General features: G+C 38.6%; 1 protein-coding gene across 3 annotated transcripts in view; it reads left to right on the top strand.

Moving 5' to 3' along the window:
• Positions 1-23,897, top strand: part of ME2 (malic enzyme 2) — a 73,075-nt gene that overhangs the window by 8,245 nt on the left and 40,933 nt on the right. For all 3 annotated transcript variants that reach the window (XM_060613876.3, XM_060613874.3, XM_060613875.3), the window contains 8 exons: positions 9,219-9,352; positions 13,569-13,718; positions 16,150-16,225; positions 17,319-17,480; positions 17,795-17,898; positions 21,024-21,133; positions 21,235-21,332; positions 21,846-21,959. In XM_060613876.3, the coding sequence (XP_060469859.1) occupies positions 9,219-9,352; positions 13,569-13,718; positions 16,150-16,225; positions 17,319-17,480; positions 17,795-17,898; positions 21,024-21,133; positions 21,235-21,332; positions 21,846-21,959 (948 nt within the window). The remainder of the gene's footprint in view (positions 1-9,218; positions 9,353-13,568; positions 13,719-16,149; positions 16,226-17,318; positions 17,481-17,794; positions 17,899-21,023; positions 21,134-21,234; positions 21,333-21,845; positions 21,960-23,897) is intronic.

Consider the following 23,897-nt stretch of genomic DNA (forward strand, 5'->3'; position numbering starts at 1 on the left):
GATACCTAGTCTTGCCTTAATTCTGTACCCAAAGTGTGTTCAGTGGGCAAGTCCCTTTCTATTTTTTAGTGGTGATATTAATTAGGAAATACACATGCTTCTGAAAAAAGATTTCTTACAGAAAGCTTGTAAGAGGATACATTAGATTTATTGTAATCTGTGAGAGTTACCTCTTGGGAAGGGTGCATGCAGATTGAGTTGCGATTTATTTTAAAACAATGGTCATCAGAAATTTGCCAGTCCCGTTTATTTCCTCTGGTGGGGGTTGGGCATAATTAATTGTACAGTGTATGTTTTGAAGGATTTCAGGCCTGCAAGAGGAAATTTGATCGACGGTCACGCAGAGCGCCTTATCTTTGCATTTTTGGTACCTTGCACAGAAATGAGAATTCTGTAGGCAGTGGTGAATTAAATGAAGCTTAATGAGGGATGTTCTAATCCTCTTTTTTTTTTTTTTTTTTTTTTTGGCCTCACTTCCCCAAATCTTGCTTGCTCTCCAAGATGCAACTCACTCAAATCCAGTTCTCCTGTAGAGCCTTTTCATACCACCATAGACTGGAATAATCTCTCCTTTCTCTGAAACCCTGTAGCAGTTTTTATCTTCCTGTTCCTGTGGCAAGTAATCAATATATGTTGCTGCGTGCTTCCTTTCATCTCTTAAGCTGTCCTTGAAGTAGTTGATGGTAGTTGCGTTTTCATGAATTTATATTCCTAACTATATTTCAGGTTCCTTTGGGGATAGGGACCATTCAAAATTTCTTAAATTTTTTACGATGCCATGAGTACAGTAAACAGTTGCTAAGTATGTTGGTTTTATTTTATTTTTATCCTTACAGAAACTATTTAAAATGTACTGTGAAGAGATTATAAGAAATTTATAAAATACATTAAGTGGCAAATTAATTTTAAGGAGGAGGGTAGTCTAAAATGCATTACAGTACTTCTGTACAGAAAATAAAATCTAATGCTCTGGCCCTCTGAAATCTCTAAGGTTGGATAGCATCTGTATGGTTATCTCATTGAAAGATCACTTTTGGAAGCCCTGTAAGCATCAGGAAGAGTTATTTTGTTGTGTGTGTTTAAGAAGGAACATAGACTGTGATTCCCAATTTGAGGGTCATGAAGTCCTTGGGGACTTAAAAGAAATCAGGCATGTGCTTCAAACATTGTAGACTAAATGTCTTAAGAGTATGTTGCTGCTGCGATTAATAAAATAGTAATATAAAGCAGTACTGAATTCTTTTAAGATTGTAATCTTTTAACACATCCCAGCGGGGCGCCTGAGTGACTCAGTTAACCATCAAACTTCAGCTCAGGTCACAAAATCAGGGTTCATGGGTTTGAACCCTGCATTGGGCTCTGCACTAAGTCCAGAGCCTGCTTTGAATCCTCTCTCTCTCTGTCTCTATCTCTCTCTCTCTCAAAATAAATAAATAAACTTAAAAAAATAAAAACACATCCCAGAAATTGAAAGGATGAATTGGACAATTAAAAAAATAAATAAGATTGTAATCTTTTAAGATTTCTGGAATCACTGTCTACTAAAAGCATACCTGTTATTATGTCTATAAGACTTTTTCATTGTGGTAAATAGTGTACAATTTAGAGTTTTAACCATTTAAAATTGACAGGTCAGTCACATTAAGTATGTTCAGAGTCATGCATCCTTCACCGGAAATGGAAACCCAGAACCCATTCAGCAGTCACTCCCCATTTCCCTTTTCCCCTCCTCAGCCCCTGGCAGCCACTAATCTGTTTTCTCTTCCTATAGATTTGCCTATTCTGGTATGAATATGAAATTCTTTATGAAATTTTTTAAAGTCCTTATACTTAAAAAATTTTTTTATGTTTTTATTTATTTTTTTAATTTTTTTTTAACGTTTATCCATTTTTGAGACAGAGAGAGACAGAGCCTGAACGGGGGAGGGTCAGAGAGAGAGGGAGACACAGAATCTGAAACAGGCTCCAGGCTCTGAGCAGTCAGCACAGAGCCTGACGCGGGGCTCGAACTCATGGACCGTGAGATCATGACCTGAGTCGAAGTCGGACGCTTAACCGACTGAGCCACCCAGGCGCCCCTGTTTTTATTTATTTTTGACAAGAGAGAGACAGAGCATGAGCAGGGGAGGGGTAGAGAGAAAGAGGGAGACACAGAATCCGAAGCAGGCTCCAGGCTCTGAGCTGTCAGCACAGAGCCCGATGCGGGGCTTGAAGTCACAAGCCGTGAGATCATGACCTGAGCTGAAGTTGGAAGCCCAACCAACTGAGCCACCCAGGCGCCCCAAAGTCCTTATACTTTAAATTTTTTTTTTTTAACGTTTATTTATTTTTGAGACAGAGAGAGACAGAGCATGAATGGGGGAGGAGCAGAGAGAGAGGGAGACACAGAATCGGAAGCAGCCTCCAGGCTCTGGGCCATCAGCCCAGAGCCCGACGTGGGGCTCGAACTCACGGACCGTGAGATGGTGACCTGAGCTGAAGTCGGACACTCAACCGACTGAGCCACCCAGGCTCCCCATCCTTATACTTTAAAGGACAGTGAACATCACTGTGCTAGGTTATAAGCAGGACTTTAGGTGTTAATTTGAATTTGGTAGCCATGAAACTTTGGCTCTTCACTTAACCTCTCCAGACCCAAGTCTTCACCCTTAAATCATTAGGTAATATAGCATTTTGAAATGTTCAGAAAGCATTAAAAATTTTTTTCACCATGACCAAGTGGGATTTATACCTGGGATGCAGGGCTGGTTCAATATCCTGAAACGTTCAAAAGGCTGTGCAAGTGTAAGATTGGATTTCTCCTTCCATCCTCATGCTCATTTACTTATTTATTTTTTATTATTACTTATTATTTATTATTATTATTATTACTTATTATTTATTTATTATTATTAATTATTTTATTATTACTTATTTGTTATTATTCCTTATTACATGCTATGTATTTACTTATTTATTTTTTAAATTTTACTTGAGAGAGAGAGAGATTCACAAGCAGGGGAGGGGCAGAGGGAGAAGGAGAGAGAATCCCAAGCAGATTCCATGCTGTGAGCTCAGAGCCTGACAGGCGGCTCATACCACAGACTGCAAATTCTTGATCTGAGCCAAAAGCAAGAGTCAGATGCTTAACTGACTGATTGGCTAACTTTCTAGATAATTTTTTGAAACTCATCTTTGCATCCTTTGTTGTAGGAAGTTTGCACTTCCCAGTTTTGTACCTGGAGCTCTGGCTTTATGGTTATTAGTTCTGTGAGGGTTTTTGTTTATTTTAACTTCCCCTGGCTATATGTCTAATAGGTAAACTAATTCAAATTTTTATTGTTTGTGTAAATAATAATCATATTATGACTAATGAAAAATTGCATTCCTACTACCCCAGTACATCATCTGTTTTTATTTTGCCAAATCCCCTTAGAAGTATATTTACCTTTAAGATTGTAGTATATAATTTTATATGCCATTTTACTGCTGGGAAGAGTGTATTATAAATAATCTCCATGATGCTTTGTAAGCCTTTTATATATGGCTGCATCATAATTTAGTAGATAGATTTGGAATCATTAAGACTAAAGAGAGACCCCCTTGACTCTTACATGCTGTGTTATCTTCAGTGTAAGGTTATACCTACAGTTTCTTTATCTAGACTGCTGTGGAGAAAAAGGAAAATTCTAAAGCTACTTTAGGCTTTAAAAAAGTTGTAATGCTTTATAAATGTGAGTTACCCCCTCCAGGGGATGTTTTGTAATTTAGTTAGCCATGACCCTGTTATTGAATATAATTTTCAATTTTGACATTATGAATCATTAGTTACTAGTTATCAGTTTTATAAGTAGGTATTTGGTAATTTCCTAATCCCTAACAGATTATTCTGATTGTATTTGGAAGGAAAGATATAGAAGGGGCCTTTTATGTCTCCCCAGTGTTTACTTGCAACACTCAAGTCTAGTTAACAGATTTTTATCAATGTTGACTTATGTGAGAAAACTAGGTGTGTCTAAAGGAAAAAGCTCAGGGGATCTTTCAGGATTGGTCAAAGGAGATACACTTCTACTGTGTTAATTGGCAGGGTATTGCTGTTGCATAGATGAGAAAAGGGCAGACTTGGTGGAACAGGTGGCATTGAGGAATGGAGAGGGAGAGGCTGACTGTTAAAGAACTAATCAAGGCATTCATTTTAAGCTAATGTCGTCTTTGCAGACTTGCTTCACTTATTAATACCAGGCTAGAAAATGTAGGCATTTGATCAACTATTAACGTAAATACTCAACATATAAAAATGTTTTAAATCATTTTAACTTCTACCCTGCATTATAAATAAAATGCTTTTGAGTGTCCCTTAAACCTAGATAAGAGATAGGCAGTGACACCTTGTATAGCCAACTCATTTGTCTTTGGCACTAGGATAGGCACTTTTAAGTGAACTCATTAATTCATTTAAATCTAAAGTTTAGGGTCGGCTAAAGTTTAGGGGAGCCGACTAGCTGGCTCAGTCGGCGGAGCATGTGACTCTTGATCTTGGGATCATGAGTTCGAGCTTCACGCTGGGTGCAGAGATTACTTACTTAAATAAATAAATAATTTTCAAAATAAATGAAGTTTAGCTTTTCCACTTTTGTCTTGTACTAGAGTTGGAAAAGAAAGTAAGAGTGATAGTTTGGGTTTTACATCTTTTATATTTCCCAGCCTTAGGTGAAATCTTACAAGGAGAAACATGAGTTGCAAAGGATTTAGTGATTTAAGTCTTCTCCCTTTTCTCTTTTTCCAATATAGCTGAAGCTTTGTCAGTTTTAGAGATCTTTTTAAAGAGCCAACCTTTGGGTTAACTGATTTATTTTTCCAGTTGTTTTTCTATTTTCTATTTCACTTATTTTTGCTCTAATCTTTAATATTTCCTTCCTCCTTGCTTCAGGTTTAGTTTGCTCTTTCTCTCCCCCCTAGTTTCTTAAGGTAGAAGCTTAGACGATTGATTTGAGATCTTTCTGCCTTTTTAATGTGGGTGTTTACAGCTCTAAATTTCCCTCTAAAGATTGCTTTTGCTGCATTCCCTAAGTCCTAAGTTTTGGTGTGTGTGGTTGTTTGGTTTGGTTTGGTATATGTGTTTCAATTCATCTCAGAATATCTTCTAATTTCCTTTGTGATTTCTTCTTTGATCAGTTAGTCATTTATGAGTTTGTTGTTTAAAATCCAAATATTTGTGAATTCCCCAAATTTCCTTTTATTATTGATTTTTAATCTCATTGCATTATGGTTGGAGATCAGACTTTGGATGATTTCATAAATCCTTTAAAATTTATGGAGACTTATAATTATAGTTTAACATACAGTCCTGGAGAATATTCCATGTGCACTTGTTTTGAAGAATGTTTATCTTGCTGCTGTTGTGTGGAGGGTTCCATACATGTTTGTCAGGTCTAGTTGCTTTATAGTGTTATTCAGGTCTTATATTTTCTTGGCCGATTTTCTGTGTAGGTGTTTTCTCCATTATTGGAAGCGAGGTATTAAAGTCTCCAACTTGTCTTTCTTCCTTGGATCCTGTCAGTTTTTCCTTCAAGTATTCTGAACCTCTTTTACAAATGTATATATGTTTGTAATTGTTATATCTTCTTAATGGATTGACCCTTTTGTCATTATAAAATGTCCTTCTCTAGTAACAGTGTTTATTTCAAAATCTGTTTGGGTTATTGTTTACATGGTATATCGTGTTCTATCTTTTTACTTTCTACCTAATTGTATTTTTGCTATAGACAGCATAAAGTTGCCAATCCCTGCCTTTTTATTGTAGATTTTAATACATTTACATTATCTAATGGTTGATAAGATACAGTTTAGTCTGCCATTTTGCTATTTGTTTTCTAAATGTCTTTTTTGTCCCTCTGTTCTGCCATTGTTCCCTTCCTTTGTGGTAAATTGATATTTTCAAGTATACCAATCTAATTCCCTTGTCATTTCTTCTACTGCCTTTTCCTGAGTTGTTTTCTTAGTGGTTTGCCCTGGGGATCACAGTTATCATCTTTATAACAACTTAGTTCAGTTTGATTCCAACTTAACTTTAATAGTACACAAAAGCTGTTGCTGTATAGTTCTGTCCTTTCCTTCAGTGCTGGTTTGTCATCCAAAGCATGTGCTTATGCATTGTGTGATCATCAATACAGATTTATATTTATTTCTTTTTTTAAAACATTTTTAAAATTTTATTTTAGAGAGCACGAGGAAGAGGGGCAGAGAGGGAGAGAGAGAGAGAGTCCTAAGCAGGCTCCAAGTTCAGTGCAAAGCCCAGTGTGGGGCTCAGTCCCACGACCATGAGATCAGGACCTGAACCGAAATCAAGAGTTGGATGGTCAACTGACTGAGCCACCCAGGAGCCCCTATGTTGACTTTTATATTTACCTGTATGATTATCTTACCCATGTTCTTTATTTCTTCAAGTAGATTTAAGTTACTGTCTAGTGTCTTCATTTTAGCTTAAAGGACTGTCTTTGGTATTTCTTGTGAGACAGGCCTGCTAGCAATGAGTTCTCTATTTTTATTTGAAAATATCTTAATTTTTCCTTCAGTTTTGGATAATTTTGTAAAGACTTAGAAATTCTTGGTTGACACGTTTTTGTTTTGTATTTTTTCTTCCAGCACTTTGAATATGTCATCCTACTGCCTTATGGCCTCTGTGGATTCTGATAAGAAATTAGCTGTTCCTCTTTTTAAGGATCCCCTGTACATGATGAGTCACTTCTCTGTGCTTTCAAGTTTCTTCTTTTGTCCTTGTCTTTCAACAGTTTGAATATGTGTGGCTAGGTATCGATCTCTTTGCGTTTTTTCTGATTGGAGCTGTTGAGTTTCTAGGATATGTGTTTCTTCTAGGGTTCGTGTTTCTCATCAAATTTGAGAAGCGTTTGGCCATTATTTCTTCAAATATCCTTTTGTCCTTTTCTTTCCTTGCCTTCTGGGACTCCTGTTATGCATATGTTGGCACACTTAATAGTGTCCCACCAGTCTCTGAAGCTCTGTTCATATTTACTCATTGATTTTTCTTTCTGTTTCTCAACTGGAGAATCTCAATTGACTTATCTTTAAGTTTGCTGATTCTTTCTTCCACCTGCTCAAATCTGCTGCTTAACCCCTCTGAACTTTATTTTAGTTACTGTACTTCCAATTCCAGAACATCTATGTTTGGTTCTTTTTTATAGTTTCTATTTTTTCAGTGATATTCTGTAGTTAGTGAGGTATCATTCTCTTACTTCCCTTTACTTCTTTAGATGTGGTGTCCTTTAGTTCTTTGAATATATTCAAAATAACTAGAGTCTTTGTTTAATTAGTACAATGTTTGAGCTTCCTCAGGGACAGTTTCTATTAGGTACCCTTTTTCCTGTGTATGAGCCAGACTTTGTCTTTGTGTATGCGTTATAATTTTTGTTGAAAACTGGACATATTAAAGAATGTGGCTGCTCTGAAAACCAGATATTCCTCCCAGGGCTTGTTATGTTGCTGTTGTCTATTTAGTGACATTTCTGAACTAATTTTTTTTCTGCGTGTGAAATATAATTGAACTACTTCTTTAAAGTCCTTATTCTTGTTTGTTAGGCCCACTAAAGTCTGCATCATTAGCTAAGTAGTCAACTAATGATTAGACAGAGACTTAAATACCTAAGGGCTCAGTGTACTTGTTGGAGTGTGTCTTTAGTGTTCAGGCAGGTTACAACTACACATTAGCCTTTATTTCCTGCTTACATGGAGCCTCCAGGTTAGCCAGAGATGGGAGCTAAGGGCCTTCTCAGATCTTTCCTGGACTTGCCTACAGTTTGTGCATGATGACCTTCTAGATTCTTACGAATATGTCAAGCTTTTCAACCACTGCCCCCACTCCCACCCCATGGACATTTTGTTCTTCAGCTTCTCCTTTTCAGTTTTTTGGTTAGCCTGTTGTTTCCTCAGCTGTTATCTACTGCCTTAGGCAGGCGCCATGTTAAATAATTGCCTCAGATTGTTTTCAGGACACTCTTCTGGAGAAAAAGCTGTTCACACTGGGTGAGCTCCATATAAGGTTAAATAAAGACAGATTTGCAAGTGGGGTCTTCCACTGAAATAATGGCAGCTTTCCTGGGGATGGGGCTGTAGAAAAATCTCCAACCGCTAGACTCTATTTTTCAAAGCGATTATTTCATAGTGATTGCTGTTTTCTAGGCTTCTGTGGAGCTGGGAAGGGAAACATAGGAATGAGGCAAATAAAAATGTCATGAATCCTGCTTTTCTTATGAAAATTCAGCTGCTTCTCTTGAATATAATGTTCCCTGATTGCTGAGGCCTTTGGTTAGTTTCCAGAATTCTGAAAAAGTTTATTCTGGTCATTTGGCCAGTATTCTTGTTGCTTTTATGGATGAAAAGATTTTTGGAAGTCCTTACTCTGGCGTTTTTACAGACATCACTTTGATAAAAAGAAGTTAACACACAGCTGAATATCAGAAATTGAAAAAGATTTTCATATGACATAGGTTAATTTTTTCCTAAGTATCATTCCCTGCTTGCTCTTTGTCAACTCAGCCTCACTGCTTTCTAGTGGAAGGAGCTTCTGTTATCAGTTTGGTTTGTGTTCTTTTAAGCTATATTCTGTTAATTTCATTTCTAATGTATGTATGGATCTGTGTATATGATTTATTTTATGGGGGGTTTCTGAATATAACAGTTAACAGTAAATGTGTTTGATTTGAAACTTGCTCTTTTTTTTTCTTAACTATGGGTCTGGGAGATACTTGTACTACATAATTGGAGATCTGTGTTTTCCATACCAGGAAATACCATAGGTTCCTTAACTGTTCCATAATTCATGGGCTTTTAGTTAGTTTGTAATAGTCAAGAGAACTAGAAACAGTACTATAACGAATCTTTTTTATATGCCTCTTTATGTATGACTATTTCTCTATGATGGCTGTCTAGAAGTAGAATTGCTCTCTTGTAGAGTATGTGCATTAAAATTTAAGAATGTTTTTAAGTTGTCTTCTAAAAAGCTTAAACCTGTTTACATTTCTAGCAATGGTATGTGAGAATAACTCTTTTACCACACCCTCACTGATACTAGAGATGATCAATCTTAAATACTTATGACAGTCTGGGCAAAATGGTATCTTACTTATTTTTTAAAAACTTACATTGAAATTACATTTTGTTGGATAGATAGCACCATTGCAACCTCAGTAAGCAATAATTTTTAATCCTTTTCTCCTTTGTAGGGAATGGCGTTTACATTACAAGAGCGACAAATGCTTGGTCTCCAAGGACTTCTACCTCCCAAAATAGAGACACAAGATATTCAAGCTTTACGATTTCATAAAAACGTGAAAAAAATGAATAGTCCTTTGGAAAAGTAAGAGTTGATTAGATGTTTCGTTTTTTTTTTTTTTAAAGGAGATAATTGTTTTAAGTTTATTTTATTATGAGAGAAAGCACAAGTGGGGAAGGGGCAGAAAGCCAGGAGAGAGCGAGAATCCCAAGCAGGTTGCACACCATCAGTGCTGAGCCTGATGCGGGGCTCAAACCCACGAACTGTGAGATCATGACCTGAGCCAAAGTCGGATGCTTAACTGACTGAGCCACCCAGGTGCCTCAGATGTTTGGTTTTTTTATTGATGTCCTGATCAGAAAAATTGGGAGCATTATGGTATGTAGTCTCAAGATGAAGTTTGCATTTTAGTCAGTTAACTGTTATTTTTTTATTTTTTTATTTTTAAAAATTTTTTTTTAACGTTTATTTATTTTTGAGACAGAGAGAGACAGAGCATGAACAGGGGAGGGGCAGAGAGAGAGGGAGACACAGAATCCAAAGCAGGCTCCAGGCTCTGAGCGGTCAGCACAGAGCCCGACGCAGGGCTCGAACTCACGGACCACGAGATCATGACCTGAGCCGAAGTTGGACACTTAACCGACTGAGCCACCCAGGCGCCCCAACTATTATTTTTATAATGATTATGTTTCCTTTATTTCACTGAATGTTTGTGTTTGCTATTGTAAAAGTTAGCAGAAATCTATTTTTAAGCTTAAAATCACAGAGCATTTCAGACTTGAATGCTAGAAACAAAAGCTATTATCTGACTTGTATCCTTTCTATTCAACAACTTTTATTAATCATCTACTTTGTGTTTGCCACCGTACTGGCCACTGAGAGTGTAAAGTAGGTAAGAGGTAGGTGACCATATAGTATATCATCCAATCCAGAGGAGTGAAAAAGAGGAGTAACTGAAACTGTCCCAGGAAAACTAGAACGTATTGTCACCCCAGTAATACACAGCCCTGCCTTCTAGGAGCTCATCAATAGATACTATACTGTGACGGTCATAGTACTCTATACTACTGTGTGCAGGACAGTGAGAAAAAGGTACATGCAGAGAACATTCTGAAAGCACAAAATAGGGACTCCTAGCCGGATTTGGGGAATCCATTAAAGTTTTCTGGAGGAAGTGATTCCTGAGCTGTGTTTTAAACACTATATTACACGTGGCAGGCAAAATGAGAAAGAAGGGCAAAATATTATGGGTAGAGGGATCAGTCTGAATGCAGAATTAAAAATATCTTCTGGGTTTGTTAAGTACAGGAGATTATTGTTTGATGACTGGTGAGAGTGGTTTCTCACCAGTAAGTAAAGCAGGACTTGGGGTTAAGGAGGTATATTTCAAGCTAGAAGGAAGTTGAAGGTGTTCACGTTGTGAGGAATGAGCCCAGAAGAAAGGGTAATTGGTAGAACAAGATCCCAGAATACTGAAAGGGGCATAGAGTCAAGTGCAAAGATGGAGAGCATGGGACATGCAGAGGTAGAAGGCATAAGGTCGAGGACAGAGGTGGAGGCCGACCTTGCACAAGAAAAGTACAGAGGTAGAGGGAATAGGGTCAAGTACAAAGAGAGAACAGTGGGTTGAGTGCAGAGGTAGAGGGTGTAGGGTCGAGGGCAGAGGTAGAGGCTGGCCTTGGACAAGAAAAAAGAACAGGTCATTTTCTGGGGCAAGAGCAAAGATAAATACAGGTACAGTACGGATAAGCTCTGCAGGTGGTAGGGCAGAGGTTGTGAGATCTCATCCTGCCTTGTTGACCTTGATTTTCTCTATGATGTCAAATATGGAGGTTGTGGCTAAGATTTAAAAGGGCCAAGGTTGAATAGAGTTGGTGAGGAAAGTGATAAATGTTTAGAATAGCCATTTAGCCAAAGAGTGTAGCTGAACAAGGACAGATTAAAGGGATGGGAAAGCCCTGAAGACTTAGTGGCTTAATCTTGTTTGTATTGATGTCATTCTGCCCAGCAATGTTATTTTTACATGGAAAAGGTGAAATTTAACTTAATTCAGGTTTGGGGTTTGCTGGGCTGGCAAAGATGCTACATTAATTTATTCAGCTAGTATTCATTCAGGGCTGTTATGTGTCAGGCATTGTTTTAAGCTCTAGAACTACAGTAATGAGAAATTCCACCCTTTCCTTCAGGGAGTCCATGGCTGGAAAAGACAGACACTGTGGAAGGGGAGTGCAGTGATAAAGGTACAGGGGTGTTCCAAAATGGTGAAGATTTGTTCAGAGTGAGAGGCTTGATCATGGGATCCAGAGTGGGGAAAGAAGAGGAGCCAGGGAGGAGCTAATAGAGCGGGAGAAAACAGAGGGATCCAGGAGCCAGAGATCTCTCAAAGAACTGGGAAGTGGGGGCAATGGATAGCTAGCCACAGGGGAGAGGGTTGCCTTAGTGGTAATCAGAATTTCTGAGCTGTAGTAGTCCTAGGTGAGGACAAGATCCAGCATGGAGCACTCAGAGGAGGGACCAAACTTAGATGGAGGTGAAAGTGAATCACAAGTGCCTGATAGGTCTCTGCTGTCTGTTTCACAGAGCTACTCAGTCTTGTCTGTTTTCTCCCCTGGACTGAGGAGCAATCTCCTTCCCTTTAACTTCTACCTATTGGTATTATTTCTGCCTGTGGTAGCTGCATAGAAAATACTATTCCTCTTCTAAATAGAATCACTTCTCCCTGATTATTCACCAAATATTTGCACACCAGTTATATTCCACTTACTTTGCTAGTTACTGGAGATACAGAGGTATATAAAGCAGTAGTCCCTAACTCATGATACCATCCAGGCTGGAGGGAAGACAGAGTCAGGAAGTAGAGTGAGAGTTGCAGAAGAGGGAGTAGGGTATTAAGGGATCTGAAAAGAGGAAAATCTGTGTCTGTGTGGTGGGGGAGGGGAACGGGCACCAAGGGACAGAGTGCCACCTGAGCTGCATTCGGGGAGAGTAAGTAGGGACTATGCATGCATAGGGGGTGTTCAGAAGTTGCGTTGTATGTAGCAACACCAAGGTAAGACATGGGTGTATTTGAGAAACTGAAGTAAGTTCAGTATGAACATGTGGCTGGAAAGTAGGCGCAGGTGTTGCTAACTAGTTTAGAAGCATTAGCCTATTTAATGGGTGTTTGGAAAGCATTCAAAGAGAATAGAAATAATAAGAGTTATTTTTTTAAGAGAAGACTAGATTGGAGCAGGGGAGCAAAACCGTGTGTATACAGACTAGTTAAGAAAGTTCTTGAGGTAGCCCAGGTGAGAAATGATGCTAGCTTGGATGGGGTGAGGGTGGAGAGGGGGAAATAGATATATTTGAAAATTATTTAGTAGGTGGACTCTGTAGGGCTGTTGCTTTATTAGACTAGGGTAAGGTAGAGTGAGAGAGGGAGAAATCAAGAATGGGATCTTGGATTCCCATTTGGTCAGGTGATAACAGGAAGAGAAACAAGTTTGAGTAAAAAGTAATGCGTCTGTTTTACACATATTTAATTCAGGGTGACCACTGTTTTTTTTTTTTTAATAATAAAAGCATCTACGACTTAATATTTTTAAGTTTATTTTTTATAGTAATCTCTACACCCAACATGGGGCTCAAATTCATGACCCCAAGATCAAGAGTTGCGTGCTCTTCTGACTGAGCGAGATGCCCCATCGCTGGTTTTTTTTTTTTTTTTTCAGGCCAACATTTTCCAGTTTTCTAAACTTTATTCTTGAAAAGCCATTGTTTATATGTGTATATGAGTTGACCATTGCCTTTATGCTACCTCTATGCTTTATATAGACCTGATAATGCCATTAAGCCTATTGGATTATAACTCCACAAGGACAGAGGTCACTTCTTACATCCTGGGAGTCCAAAATAGTGCCTGGCACATAGTATTTAGTAAATATTTGAATGAATGCCACTTTATTTTGCTTCCGTATTTACATGTTAGTCACTTTGAACATTAGTTCCATAAGGATAGTCTTTGCATTTCTAGTTCCTGGTATAGAGCCTGACTCTCAGTAAGGGTTCAGTAAATGTTAGCTGTTGTTTCTGCTGTTCTCCTCCTCCTCTTCTCCTTTGTCATCATCAGCATCTATAATTTAAGTGCATTTTTACTTTTGTTAATCTTTGTCCTGGGTGTTAAACAGTGATAATTCAGGGTTTTGTTTTCTGGCAGGGAAGGAGTCCTCAGTTTTTGATGTTTGCGTATGACTTTCAAAGGCCAGAACTCTAAGTATAAATGCTGACTGATGTAGACATTATTTACTGTGCTTAATTTCAGATACATCTACATAATGGGAATACAGGAAAGAAATGAAAAATTGTTTTATAGAATTCTGCAAGATGATATCGAAAGTCTGATGCCAATTGTATACACACCAACAGTTGGTCTTGCCTGCTCCCAATATGGACACATCTTTAGAAGACCTAAGTAAGGCTTATTTTTAAAACTATATTTGCAAAGATTATTGTATAGGGAAAATTGCACCCCCTAACCCCTCTTACATTTCTCTTTTATATATGCAGTCTCAGGTCAACCACCTTCCCACCTCACAAAAGCTTAATTTGGACAAAAAGGGATTAATAAAAATCCAGCATGTTGATACCTTTTGTTTTTGTAGAAATAGCAACATTCATTCCTAACCTGTAACTTATTTTGGTTGTTAGAACTGTGCATTTCTGTACCAAAAAAGGGGGGATGTAATCTTAATTTTCGTGGCAGATTCTCCAGAATTATCATGAATATCATTTTGATGATCTGCCCAAATTAAGAGATTCTTTCTCTCTCTCTCTCTCTCTCTTTTTTTTTTTTTTAATTTGTGTTGTTTGTTTTTTCTTTTAGAATTTGTACGAATTTTAATTTCAAATAGTTCTGGCACCTCAGCTATTTTAAGTAGAAAGAGTACTGGAATGGGCATCTACTTAAGTCTTTCAATAAGTCACTTTCTCCTTATGAATCTGTTTTCATATGAAACAGGGATCCTAGCACCTCTCAGAGAGCAGCTGAGAAGGTCAGATGAGGAACTGATGGGACAATTCTTTACAAATTTTTGATTAATTTGTGTTTTCTTGTCATGTTCCTCTAACCTGTCCTTTTCTTCAGTCCTCACACCTTTCCCATGTCCTGCTTACACGTTGATACAAATGTACAAATTCAGACAGTGCAGGATAGCATTGACCTTCACTCTCCCCTCATCTAGCCTAGTGGCGTTCAGACCTTAATGTGCATACAGAACACCTGTGGGACTTAAAATGTTGATCCATGCCAACCTTCCTCTCCTTCCCATTCCCAAGATTCTGCTGACAAAGAGAAAGGTCTGGAGGTCTGGATTTTAATGACCGTGGTTGGCGATGGTGCTGCAGGTATTCCCTGGAAGACCCTTGGAGAACAAGCATTGTCTTGTTCTGTCCTATGTGCTGCCATCAGTTAATGAGTCTTAAGCATTTCTTTTTTTTCTTTTTCTTTTTACATTTATTATTTTTGAGAGACCGAGAGAGACAGAGCACTAGTCAGGGAGGGATAGAGAGAGAGGGAGACACAGAATCCGAAGCTGGCTCCAGGCTCTGAGCCGTCAGCACAGAGCCCGACGCAGGGCTCAAACTCACAAACCGTGAGATCATGACCCGAGCCGAAGTCAGACGCTTAACTGAACTGAGCCATCCAGGAGCCCCAAGTGTTAAGCAGTTCTTATGTTAACCCAGCTGTTCAGCTCTTTTACATTTCTTTTTCATTTAGAATAGTGTTTCTCAATCCAGATTAAAGGATTAAGATAAAGTTAAAAAATACTGATGCCTAGGCCCCACCCTAGAGATTCTGATTCATTCAATCTGGAGTTGGGCCTCTGTGTAGGTATTTCATAAAAGCTCTTGCTGTGGTTCTGATGTGTACCCAGCACTCAGAACGGACTCGAAGCATAAAGAGCATGGTTTTTGGGTGAGGACAGGTACTGTGTGTCCATTATGCAGTATAGTGCTGCAGGGGTGTTTTTTTGTTTTTTGTTTTTGCATTGAAGATCATCAGTAAGTCTTGGTTGTTTAATTGACCTAAACTCCAGGCCAGTTAAATCAGGATCTCTGGAGGTGGGACCCCTGGCATTTTTTTAAAAAGTTCATCAGACAACTCTGTTAAGCAGCTGTAGTTGAGAAACTGTTTAAACTGATTTGAGATGGGATAGTAATGCCAAAGCTGAGATAGGTACCAATGAGAAAGTTAAGTGTAAGAACCAGTTTGAAGGCACTGGGGACCTGTTGACCCTCACATCTGCCTGACTCATTTTCTACAACCTATGTTTCTCCCCCATCCCCTTCTCCCTACCTCTCTTCCTTTTTAAAAATCTGGATTATTTATCTCAATTGGATAACAATACGCTGTGTGTTTAAAATAACTTTTCACTTTTTCCTAATGCTTCAAGGACATCCTCTTTTGTGTGAAGTTATTTACTGTAGTTTTCTTCTCTCCCTGCTGCTTCATATTTCAAATTTTCAGTTTTAGTGAGTTTGAATCAGAGTGTATGTAGCTTTATTATGCTCTCCTGCATTAGTGGTTTATTTTTGTACTGCCTTTTTCTGGAGGTGTCTGGAGTTTATTTGAACATGAGATGTGGAAACATTCCTTCTTGGGTAACACCATCAATCGTATAATAATCATCTTTGTTGCAGCTACCGTGTGAGCAATGCAATTACAGTTTGAAATAGTTGAAAATGTTTGAAAATAATCCAGTGTGATTTAGCAAAATCTGCTTGGAAATGATACTGTGTCTTGATGTGTTATTACAATATCTAAATATTCCAATTATGAACAAAAACTTAGTAGAAAGCAAAAAACTGTTGTGAAATGCAAAGGTGTTTTTGTTCTGTTGCAGGGGATTATTTATTTCAATCTCAGACAGAGGTCATGTTAGATCAATTGTGGATAACTGGCCAGAAAATCATGTTAAGGTACTAATAGCACAACCTTCCTCTTCACAATGTATTTTCTTTCTTTGTAAGTTATCTCTGAATTTCCAAGAACAGTTTTCATTGTTGCTCTGATTTACTTTGCATTTACATACATGCAGATTTAGTGCCCTGAGGAGATCAGGATAGTAATAGTTACAAAATGGGTGACAAGTACGGAGTTTACCCTGGGAAAGAAATTGGAACTAGTTCACGCTGTGAACCTGTCACTACCACTGGTGTTTCTTGCCTTCTTTTTATTCCTTTTCTGTTTCAATTCATGTTATTGCCGGTAGAGAAAATACCTTAAATGCCATAAAAAACTTTCATTTTGGTGGGTGGTGAGAGGATTTACTACGCCTTTTTTCTTCTAAATCCCAGGTAGATTTAGATCCGTAGCAAATATAAAACTCTTTGAGTTTCAATTGTAATAGATATAAATTTTCGTCAGTCTGGCTGTCTTTCATAAAACAAAATCTGATGACGTATTAAGATCTTTTGGTAGGCTTTAGTGCTTATTATAGGCAGTAACCTTACTTGCCTTTATAACATGTCTTCCTCACCAAAATAATCTTTAATGAATAATTATTAGTTGTAGTAATCTAGAAAAAATTTGGTTAGATAATTACTCACAGTATCATCTTAAAACTTGGTAGGTATATTTTGTATTCTAGATCTCCCCTCAGCCCCCCACACACTGTTGCTAAGGTTTTTCTTGTTTGGCCTACGTTATTATGTGGGAGTAGCATATTCATTTCTAAACTTGATTTTCTCTTCTGGTTAATCTCTGTCCGAAGTTTGCCTGCCTGTCCCTGGTTTAGTCTTTGTGAAGATATATAAGTTGACTCTCCAGTCAGAAGCATTCTGTTCCTAAACCAAAGACAGAGGAAAATCAGACCTAGTTCATTCTCATTTTTATACCTAGATTCTAAAGTCCTACAGATTTAAGTATGCTTGGTTGGTTTATGTTGGAAGTTAATCAAGAAACAATTTTGTTTTTAAAAGAGTGAAAATATACGAAGAGACTCTTTTTTTCAAATGCTTTAGTACCCCATTTTTGGCAACTTTTAATTTATATGTATTTTTTGTAATTAAGGCCGTTGTGGTGACTGATGGAGAAAGAATTCTGGGTCTTGGAGATCTGGGTGTGTATGGAATGGGGATCCCAGTAGGAAAACTCTGTTTGTATACAGCTTGTGCTGGAATACGGCCTGATAGATGCCTGCCTGTGTGTATTGATGTAGGAACTGATAATCCAGTGAGTAAAACAATTTTTCCCCTTTGATCTTTCTCTCATATTTAAAAAACAAAAGTTTTATTATATTCTTCTTTTGAAGATAATATAAGATGGGAAAATGTTGTGATTAAAGCTAGTCTGTCTTGAACTGTGCTTTTGATATTTATACAGATAACAGTAAATTAAGCCTATTAAGAGATTCTTGAAGAAAATGTAATGAATTTTTAAAAATTACAATAGTAATTTTTTTATTTTGCAATTTTTGCTTTATAGAGTATGTTTAAACTGGTGACGTAACAAAATGATTTTATTTTTACATTTGGTCTATTTTGTAGGCACTCTTAAAAGATCCGTTTTACATGGGCTTATATCAGAAAAGAGATCGATCACAGCGCTATGATGACCTGATTGATGAGTTTATGAAAGCCATTACTGACAGGTATTTTGTAAAAGGTTGAGTAAATGGAAGAATCTTTAATTAATAAAAGAAAGGAACCACAGTTTTCTTTTCCTTTATCTCTTTTGAAGATGGGTACAAGGAGATTAAATATTTGAGAATTTGGGTTCTGTTCTGCCTGCTTAGATTCTGATGCTGGTGACACCCTTTATACTCTGCCTTGCTTTCCTGAGTTATCAGACCTGCTGTAGGAAGTCTGTATTCCCTGCTTCTGCCAGACCCTCCTGTCCAGTTCTCCCACCCCTTGGCCTCCGGGCTCACTTGCACCATTCCTGGGACTCTCGTGCAGCTTTTGTGTTTTAAACTTGCTGATCTGGGGCGCGGGTGGCTCAGCCAGTTGAGCATCAGACTTCAGCTCAGGTCACGATCTCGTGGTTGACAAGTTCGAGCCCTGGGTCGGGCTCTGTGCTGACAACTCAGAACCTGGAGCCTGCTTCGGATTCTGTGTCTCCCTCTCTCTCTGCCCCAACCCTGCTCATTCTCTCTGTCTCTCAAAAATAAATAAATGTTAAAAAATTTTTTTAAATAATTTGCTGATAATTGGGGCTCCTGGGTGGCTCAGTCCGTTAAGCACTTGACTTCAGCTCAAGTCCTGATCTCATGGTTCATGAGTTCGGGCCCAGCATCTGGCTCTCTGCTGTCAGATCTTCTGTCTGCCTCTCTCTCTGACCCTCCCCTACTTGCGCTCTCTCTCTCCCTCTCTTTCCCTCTCAAATAAATAAACATTGAAAAAAGAATAATAAGTTTGCTGACCATTGCTCCTCCTGTCTCTCCACCTCTGCAGCATCTGACCAGGTTTTCTACTCCTTCATCTTTGAAATTCTCTCTTCTCTCGATTACTGAAAGGCTTTCCTAACTTGGTCTTTCTCCCACCTCTTTCTGTCTTTTGTCATCTGTACTGGTTCTTCTTGCTCTCTTCTACTAAGTGGGGATACATTCATAGTTCTTTTCTCTTTCAGTCAGGTAAGCCATGACCTTCAGGCATGTGACTCCTGAACTTACCTCTAGTCCCACTTCTCTCTGAGGCCTGCATTTCTAACATCCCATCTAGACATTTTGTTGCTACTTCATATTTGTGTCCAAAACCACTCCTTCCCTTAGCAAGCTGCCTGTCTTCTCTTTAGCCAGCTTCTATTAATGGCAGCAACATTTACCCTCTGGCCAAAACTTTGCTTTTGCTCTTATCTTTGACTCTTCCCTCCTTCTCCATCAACCCTCTATAGTGTCTGTCGGTCCTCAGACCCAGGTGGTACTACCATGTAAATGCCTCAGAGATACGTCTCCTCTTTTCCATTGCCACAGCCTTTCTGCACATCCTCATCTCTCTCTGGGAGGCTTCTAAACCTTCCTTCAGTTTCTCTCCTGTCCATTTCATCTCCACCTTATCTCTCTGCTACTCTTTTATTATTATTTTTTTTAATTTTTTTTTTTTTTTTTTTAATTTTTGAGAGAGAGAAAGACAGAGTACAAGGAGGGGAGGGGCAGAGAGAGAGGGAGACACAGAATCTGAAGCAGGCTCCAGGCTCCGAGCTGTCAGCTCAGGGCCCAACGTGGGACCCAAACCCACCAGCGTGGAGATCATAACCTGAGCCGAAGTCGGCCGCTTAACTGACTGAGCCACCCAGGCTCCCTCTGCTAATCTTTTAAAAATGTGCACTTCATCATGTCATTCTTTTGCTTGAAATCTCTCAGTAGTTTCCTGTTGTTTTGGGGTAAAGTTCAAACTCTTTATGATACTAGCCCTGCCCTACCTTTTAAATTGCTAGTACATAGAAGATACTAAAAATTAATGCCTTTCCCTAGTCAAAGTTGACATATCTAAAACTAAACGTTTCATCTGCCCGGAAATTGCCACCTCCTCCCCGTCTCCTCACTTCCCTACCTTGGACAATAAATAGTACCTTCATAGTCATCCAGATTGCTTTGGCATTTTAATGGCGTTTCCCTGACTTCCCAGGTGGCCCTTATCAAGTTCTTTTTGCTCATTCTGATGTCTTAAAATTGTCCCTTTAACTTCCCGTGGTTTTTCCTTCAGATTCTCTTGTCCTTATACCATAGTAGCCTCCTGGCTGCTTCCTGCTTCTCCGCACACCAGTGTGTGTTACACGTCACTGGCACGTCTGTCCTTCCTAACAGGGGTCTTCCCTTCCCTGCGGCCTTCAGTGATTTTACCTTGGATACACAACAAAGTCCCATTCTCTGATTGTGCATTTAGGATTCTCCCTTATCTGGCCCCAGCCTACCTTAACCAACTTCTCCTTATTCTTTCCTATAAACCCTGAAATATATAGCCTGATTGTTGACAATTCAGGTTCACCAAAACACACCTTGTTTTTCTTCCTACTTCTTTACTTTTTGTTCTTTCAGGGCCCAAATGAAGTCTCCTCGCCTCTTCAAGCCTTCCCTTACCCCACCTCACCAAGATGATTGATGTCTTTTTTTTTGAATGCCAGTGAACTCGTACAGAAATTATTTTTTTTTTAATTTTTTTTTTTAACGTTTATTTATTTTTGAGACAGAGAGAGACAGAGCATGAACAGGGGAGGGGCAGAGAGAGAGGGAGACACAGAATCTGAAACAGGCTCCAGGCTCTGAGCGGTCAGCACAGAGCCCGACGTGGGGCTCGAACTCACGGACCGTGAGATCATGACCTGAGCCGAAGTCGGATGCTTAACCGATCAAGCCACCCAGGCACCCCCAGAAATTATTTTTTAATTTCTTATTTAATATAAACTCTTCCTTAATATACTCTCCTGTGTTGCTGTTTACCTGCTAGTACAGTGAGAATATACGTGTCAAATAGATACTTTATGAGACTCAGAGGTAAAATCCCTTTCTTTTTAGGAAGTTATTTCATGCTTGTATGTGCTTGGTAACACTTGGATATAGTTTATGCCAGTGACTATCCCATAGGTCCACCTCATAAATTTTTCTGAATGAGTAGTAGATTTCTACATTTCGACTCCACTTTTTCACAGGCTCTCTGAAAATTGCCAGGTGCCCATTTAAGGGATACATTATTTTTAAATGGGATGATAAAGACTATTAGAAAAGCTATCTAATGGTGGTATTTTCAACACAGCCATTATGGGTTTTGTTCTTTTTAGATATGGACAGAACACACTTATTCAGTTTGAAGACTTTGGAAATCATAATGCATTCAGATTCTTGAGAAAATATCGAGAAAAGTATTGCACCTTCAATGATGATATTCAAGGTAAAGCAAAAAGAAAACCTTAGGTTTCTGACCCCCTACTTTCTTTAAAGGTTTTTAACATGCCCCTTTTTTATTCTAAGAAATCTTTCTTTTCCGCACAGGGACGGCTGCAGTAGCTTTAGCAGGTCTTCTCGCAGCACAAAAAGTTATTGGGAAGTCGTTCTCAGAACACAAAATCTTATTTCTTGGAGCAGGAGAGGTAAGTTTTTGTAAGCTTTTAGAGTTTAAAATCAACATCATCCTTTAGAATTGGCAAATGGGGCATAATGAACTTTTCATTTTGTTGAGATCTTGTGTGAATTGAAGATCTGTATTATAAAGTAGATCATTTAAAATATGATTAGAGGGGCGCCTGGGTGGCTCGGTCGGTTAAGTGTCTGACTTCGGCTCAGGTCATGATCTCACGGTCTGTGGGTTCGAGCCCTGCGTCGGGCTCTGTGCTGACCGCTCAGAGCCTGGAGCCTGTTTCAGATTCTGTGTCTCCCTCTCTCTGTAACCCTCCCCCGTTCATGCTCTGTCTCAAAAATAGAAAACATTAAAAAAAAATTTTTTTTAATATGATTAGAGAGAATATATAGCAAATCAACTTTTGTGTGGTTAGAGAAGAATAAACCAAATATTCCTCGTAACACATAATCCTCATATATAAAGTAACTCAAGCATTGTGCCTTACCCTCATCTTTAATTTTAAAATTTATATTTTGTTGGACAGGCTGCTCTTGGAATTGCAAATCTCATCGTTATGGCCATGGTAGAAAATGGCCTCTCAGAAGAAGAGGCACAAAAGAAAATTTGGATGGTTGACAAGTTTGGTTTATTATTTAAGGTAAGGTAATTAAATCTTGGAGAAGCAAAAGAATGTTGTTACAATGGTGTTTTTGTTTGATTTTTAAAATATTACCACTTCTTAAAATACTGTATTGCACTGAACTGTCCAGATTGTACCAGTTGGAGACCTTCCAGTATATTCTCAACAGAAATCCTCCCATGTTTTTTTTGTTTTTAAGTTTATTTATTTTGAGAGAGGGAAAGAGAGTGCATGCTCGTGAGTGGGGGGAGAACAGAGAGAGAGAGAGGGAGAGAATCCAAGCAGGCTCTACGCTGTCAGCATTGAGCCCAGCGTGGAGCTTGATCCCAGGAACTGTGAGATCGTGACCTAAGCTGAAATCAAGATTTGGATGTTTGACTGAGCCACCCAGGTGCCTCCAGTCTACTTTTTGTCTTTTATAAAGACTCTTGCTTTTTATTTAAATCATAATCTCCATGTTGGCATGGACATTTTCTTTCTTGCTTTGTTCTCTGAGTGTTAAGAAAGCAAGTAGCCATACAAATAAGATTGTACTTGACTTTTCTAAAACTAGGCTTTATATGGGAACTCAGAAGTTTCTAATTAAATTGTTAGCAGGACATCTGACATTTGAGCAGAAATTCTTTAACCATTTGGAGATCATAATCCCTTGTAGCAGTCTAACAGATGTCCATGGACGTTTTCTTGAAGCCAGTTCATGGATAATAAGAAGCTTCTATCCCAGATTAATTTAGTATCCTTTGGACCTGCCTGCCTTCCTAGCATTGATTGCCATTTTTAGTAGCTTAAGAAATGCCTTGTATCTTATACTGTGTAACACATTATAATATAGGTAAACTGTTTCATAGTTGAACCTGTCCAGTACACAATGCTATTGTATTTTTGTTACATATAATGACATACCTCAGTTACTTGAAATACACGTCTTTGGAGCAAGTTTATTTCCATGTGCTTTGTTTCAGTTCTGAAATCTTGCCTTCTTAATTAGTGCTCACAACTATTCGTACAAAAAATAAAATGAAGAAGCGTATGAATGAAAAGTTTTGAGTGCTTAAATTATACATAATTTTAAATAGTAGTTTAAAATGCAGCAGACGTTGTGGTAAGACTCTACAGGTATTATGTCATTTAATCTTCTCAAAAATTCTGTGAAATTTTACAGATGAGGAAACTGTGGTTTGAAAGGGCAGGTGACTTTTCCAAGGTCATCAATTTAAGTTGTGTGTAAGAGTCGCATCCTAGCAGCCTGTGAGGCCTGTGCTCTTAACCATTGGACTGTGCTGCCTCCCAAGTGAGCTACAGCCACCGTATTTGCTTACACATCAAATACAAGGATTATAAACCTTGTGCTTTTAGAAAGCTGTTGGCAGAATACATATTTTTACTGGTACCCAGTTTGATGCTTCTTTTTGTGGTGTTGGTGTTCACTGATGTTTTGTGATTCTTTTTAATAAACAAGTCAGCTCAAGAATGAATATGGTATTGGTTAGCACCAGTGAGAATCCCTCTATATCCACAAGTTCAAAGTCTATTTTTCTTTTAGGGTGTGTGGATAGCTTGACCTATGTGTAAAACACATAGGTGTCCAGTCTCTCTTGGTGACCCAAACACTGCCCTCCTTATTGAGACTTTGAGAGTTTCCTGTTGAACCCCCATAGTGGAGAGCGAGCACAGGAAGCCACTGTTCTGAAAACCTGGATCTGTTGAGGCTAGATGTCAGTCCTTTAATTAACTTCCCAGCTAACCGATGGCGGTGTGTTGCTTTTCCCAAACCTTGCTAGTTCTTCTCTGGGGCTATTCTGGAATTCTGATGCAAAGTTTCACCTCTAGGGCAGGGTCTTCTCTTTTGCCAAAATAAGGGTATGGAATTCTCAGCCTGGTGGGTTTTTGCGTTCTATGTGTTTTTGCCTGCTTTCGATACTGAGAAATTCTTCAGTGTTCTGGTTTGTCAGTGGT

The sequence above is a fragment of the Panthera onca genome, chromosome D3 (genome assembly GCF_046562875.1).
Source record: "Panthera onca isolate mPanOnc1 chromosome D3, mPanOnc1 haplotype 2, whole genome shotgun sequence".
Lineage (NCBI taxonomy): Eukaryota > Metazoa > Chordata > Mammalia > Carnivora > Felidae > Panthera > Panthera onca.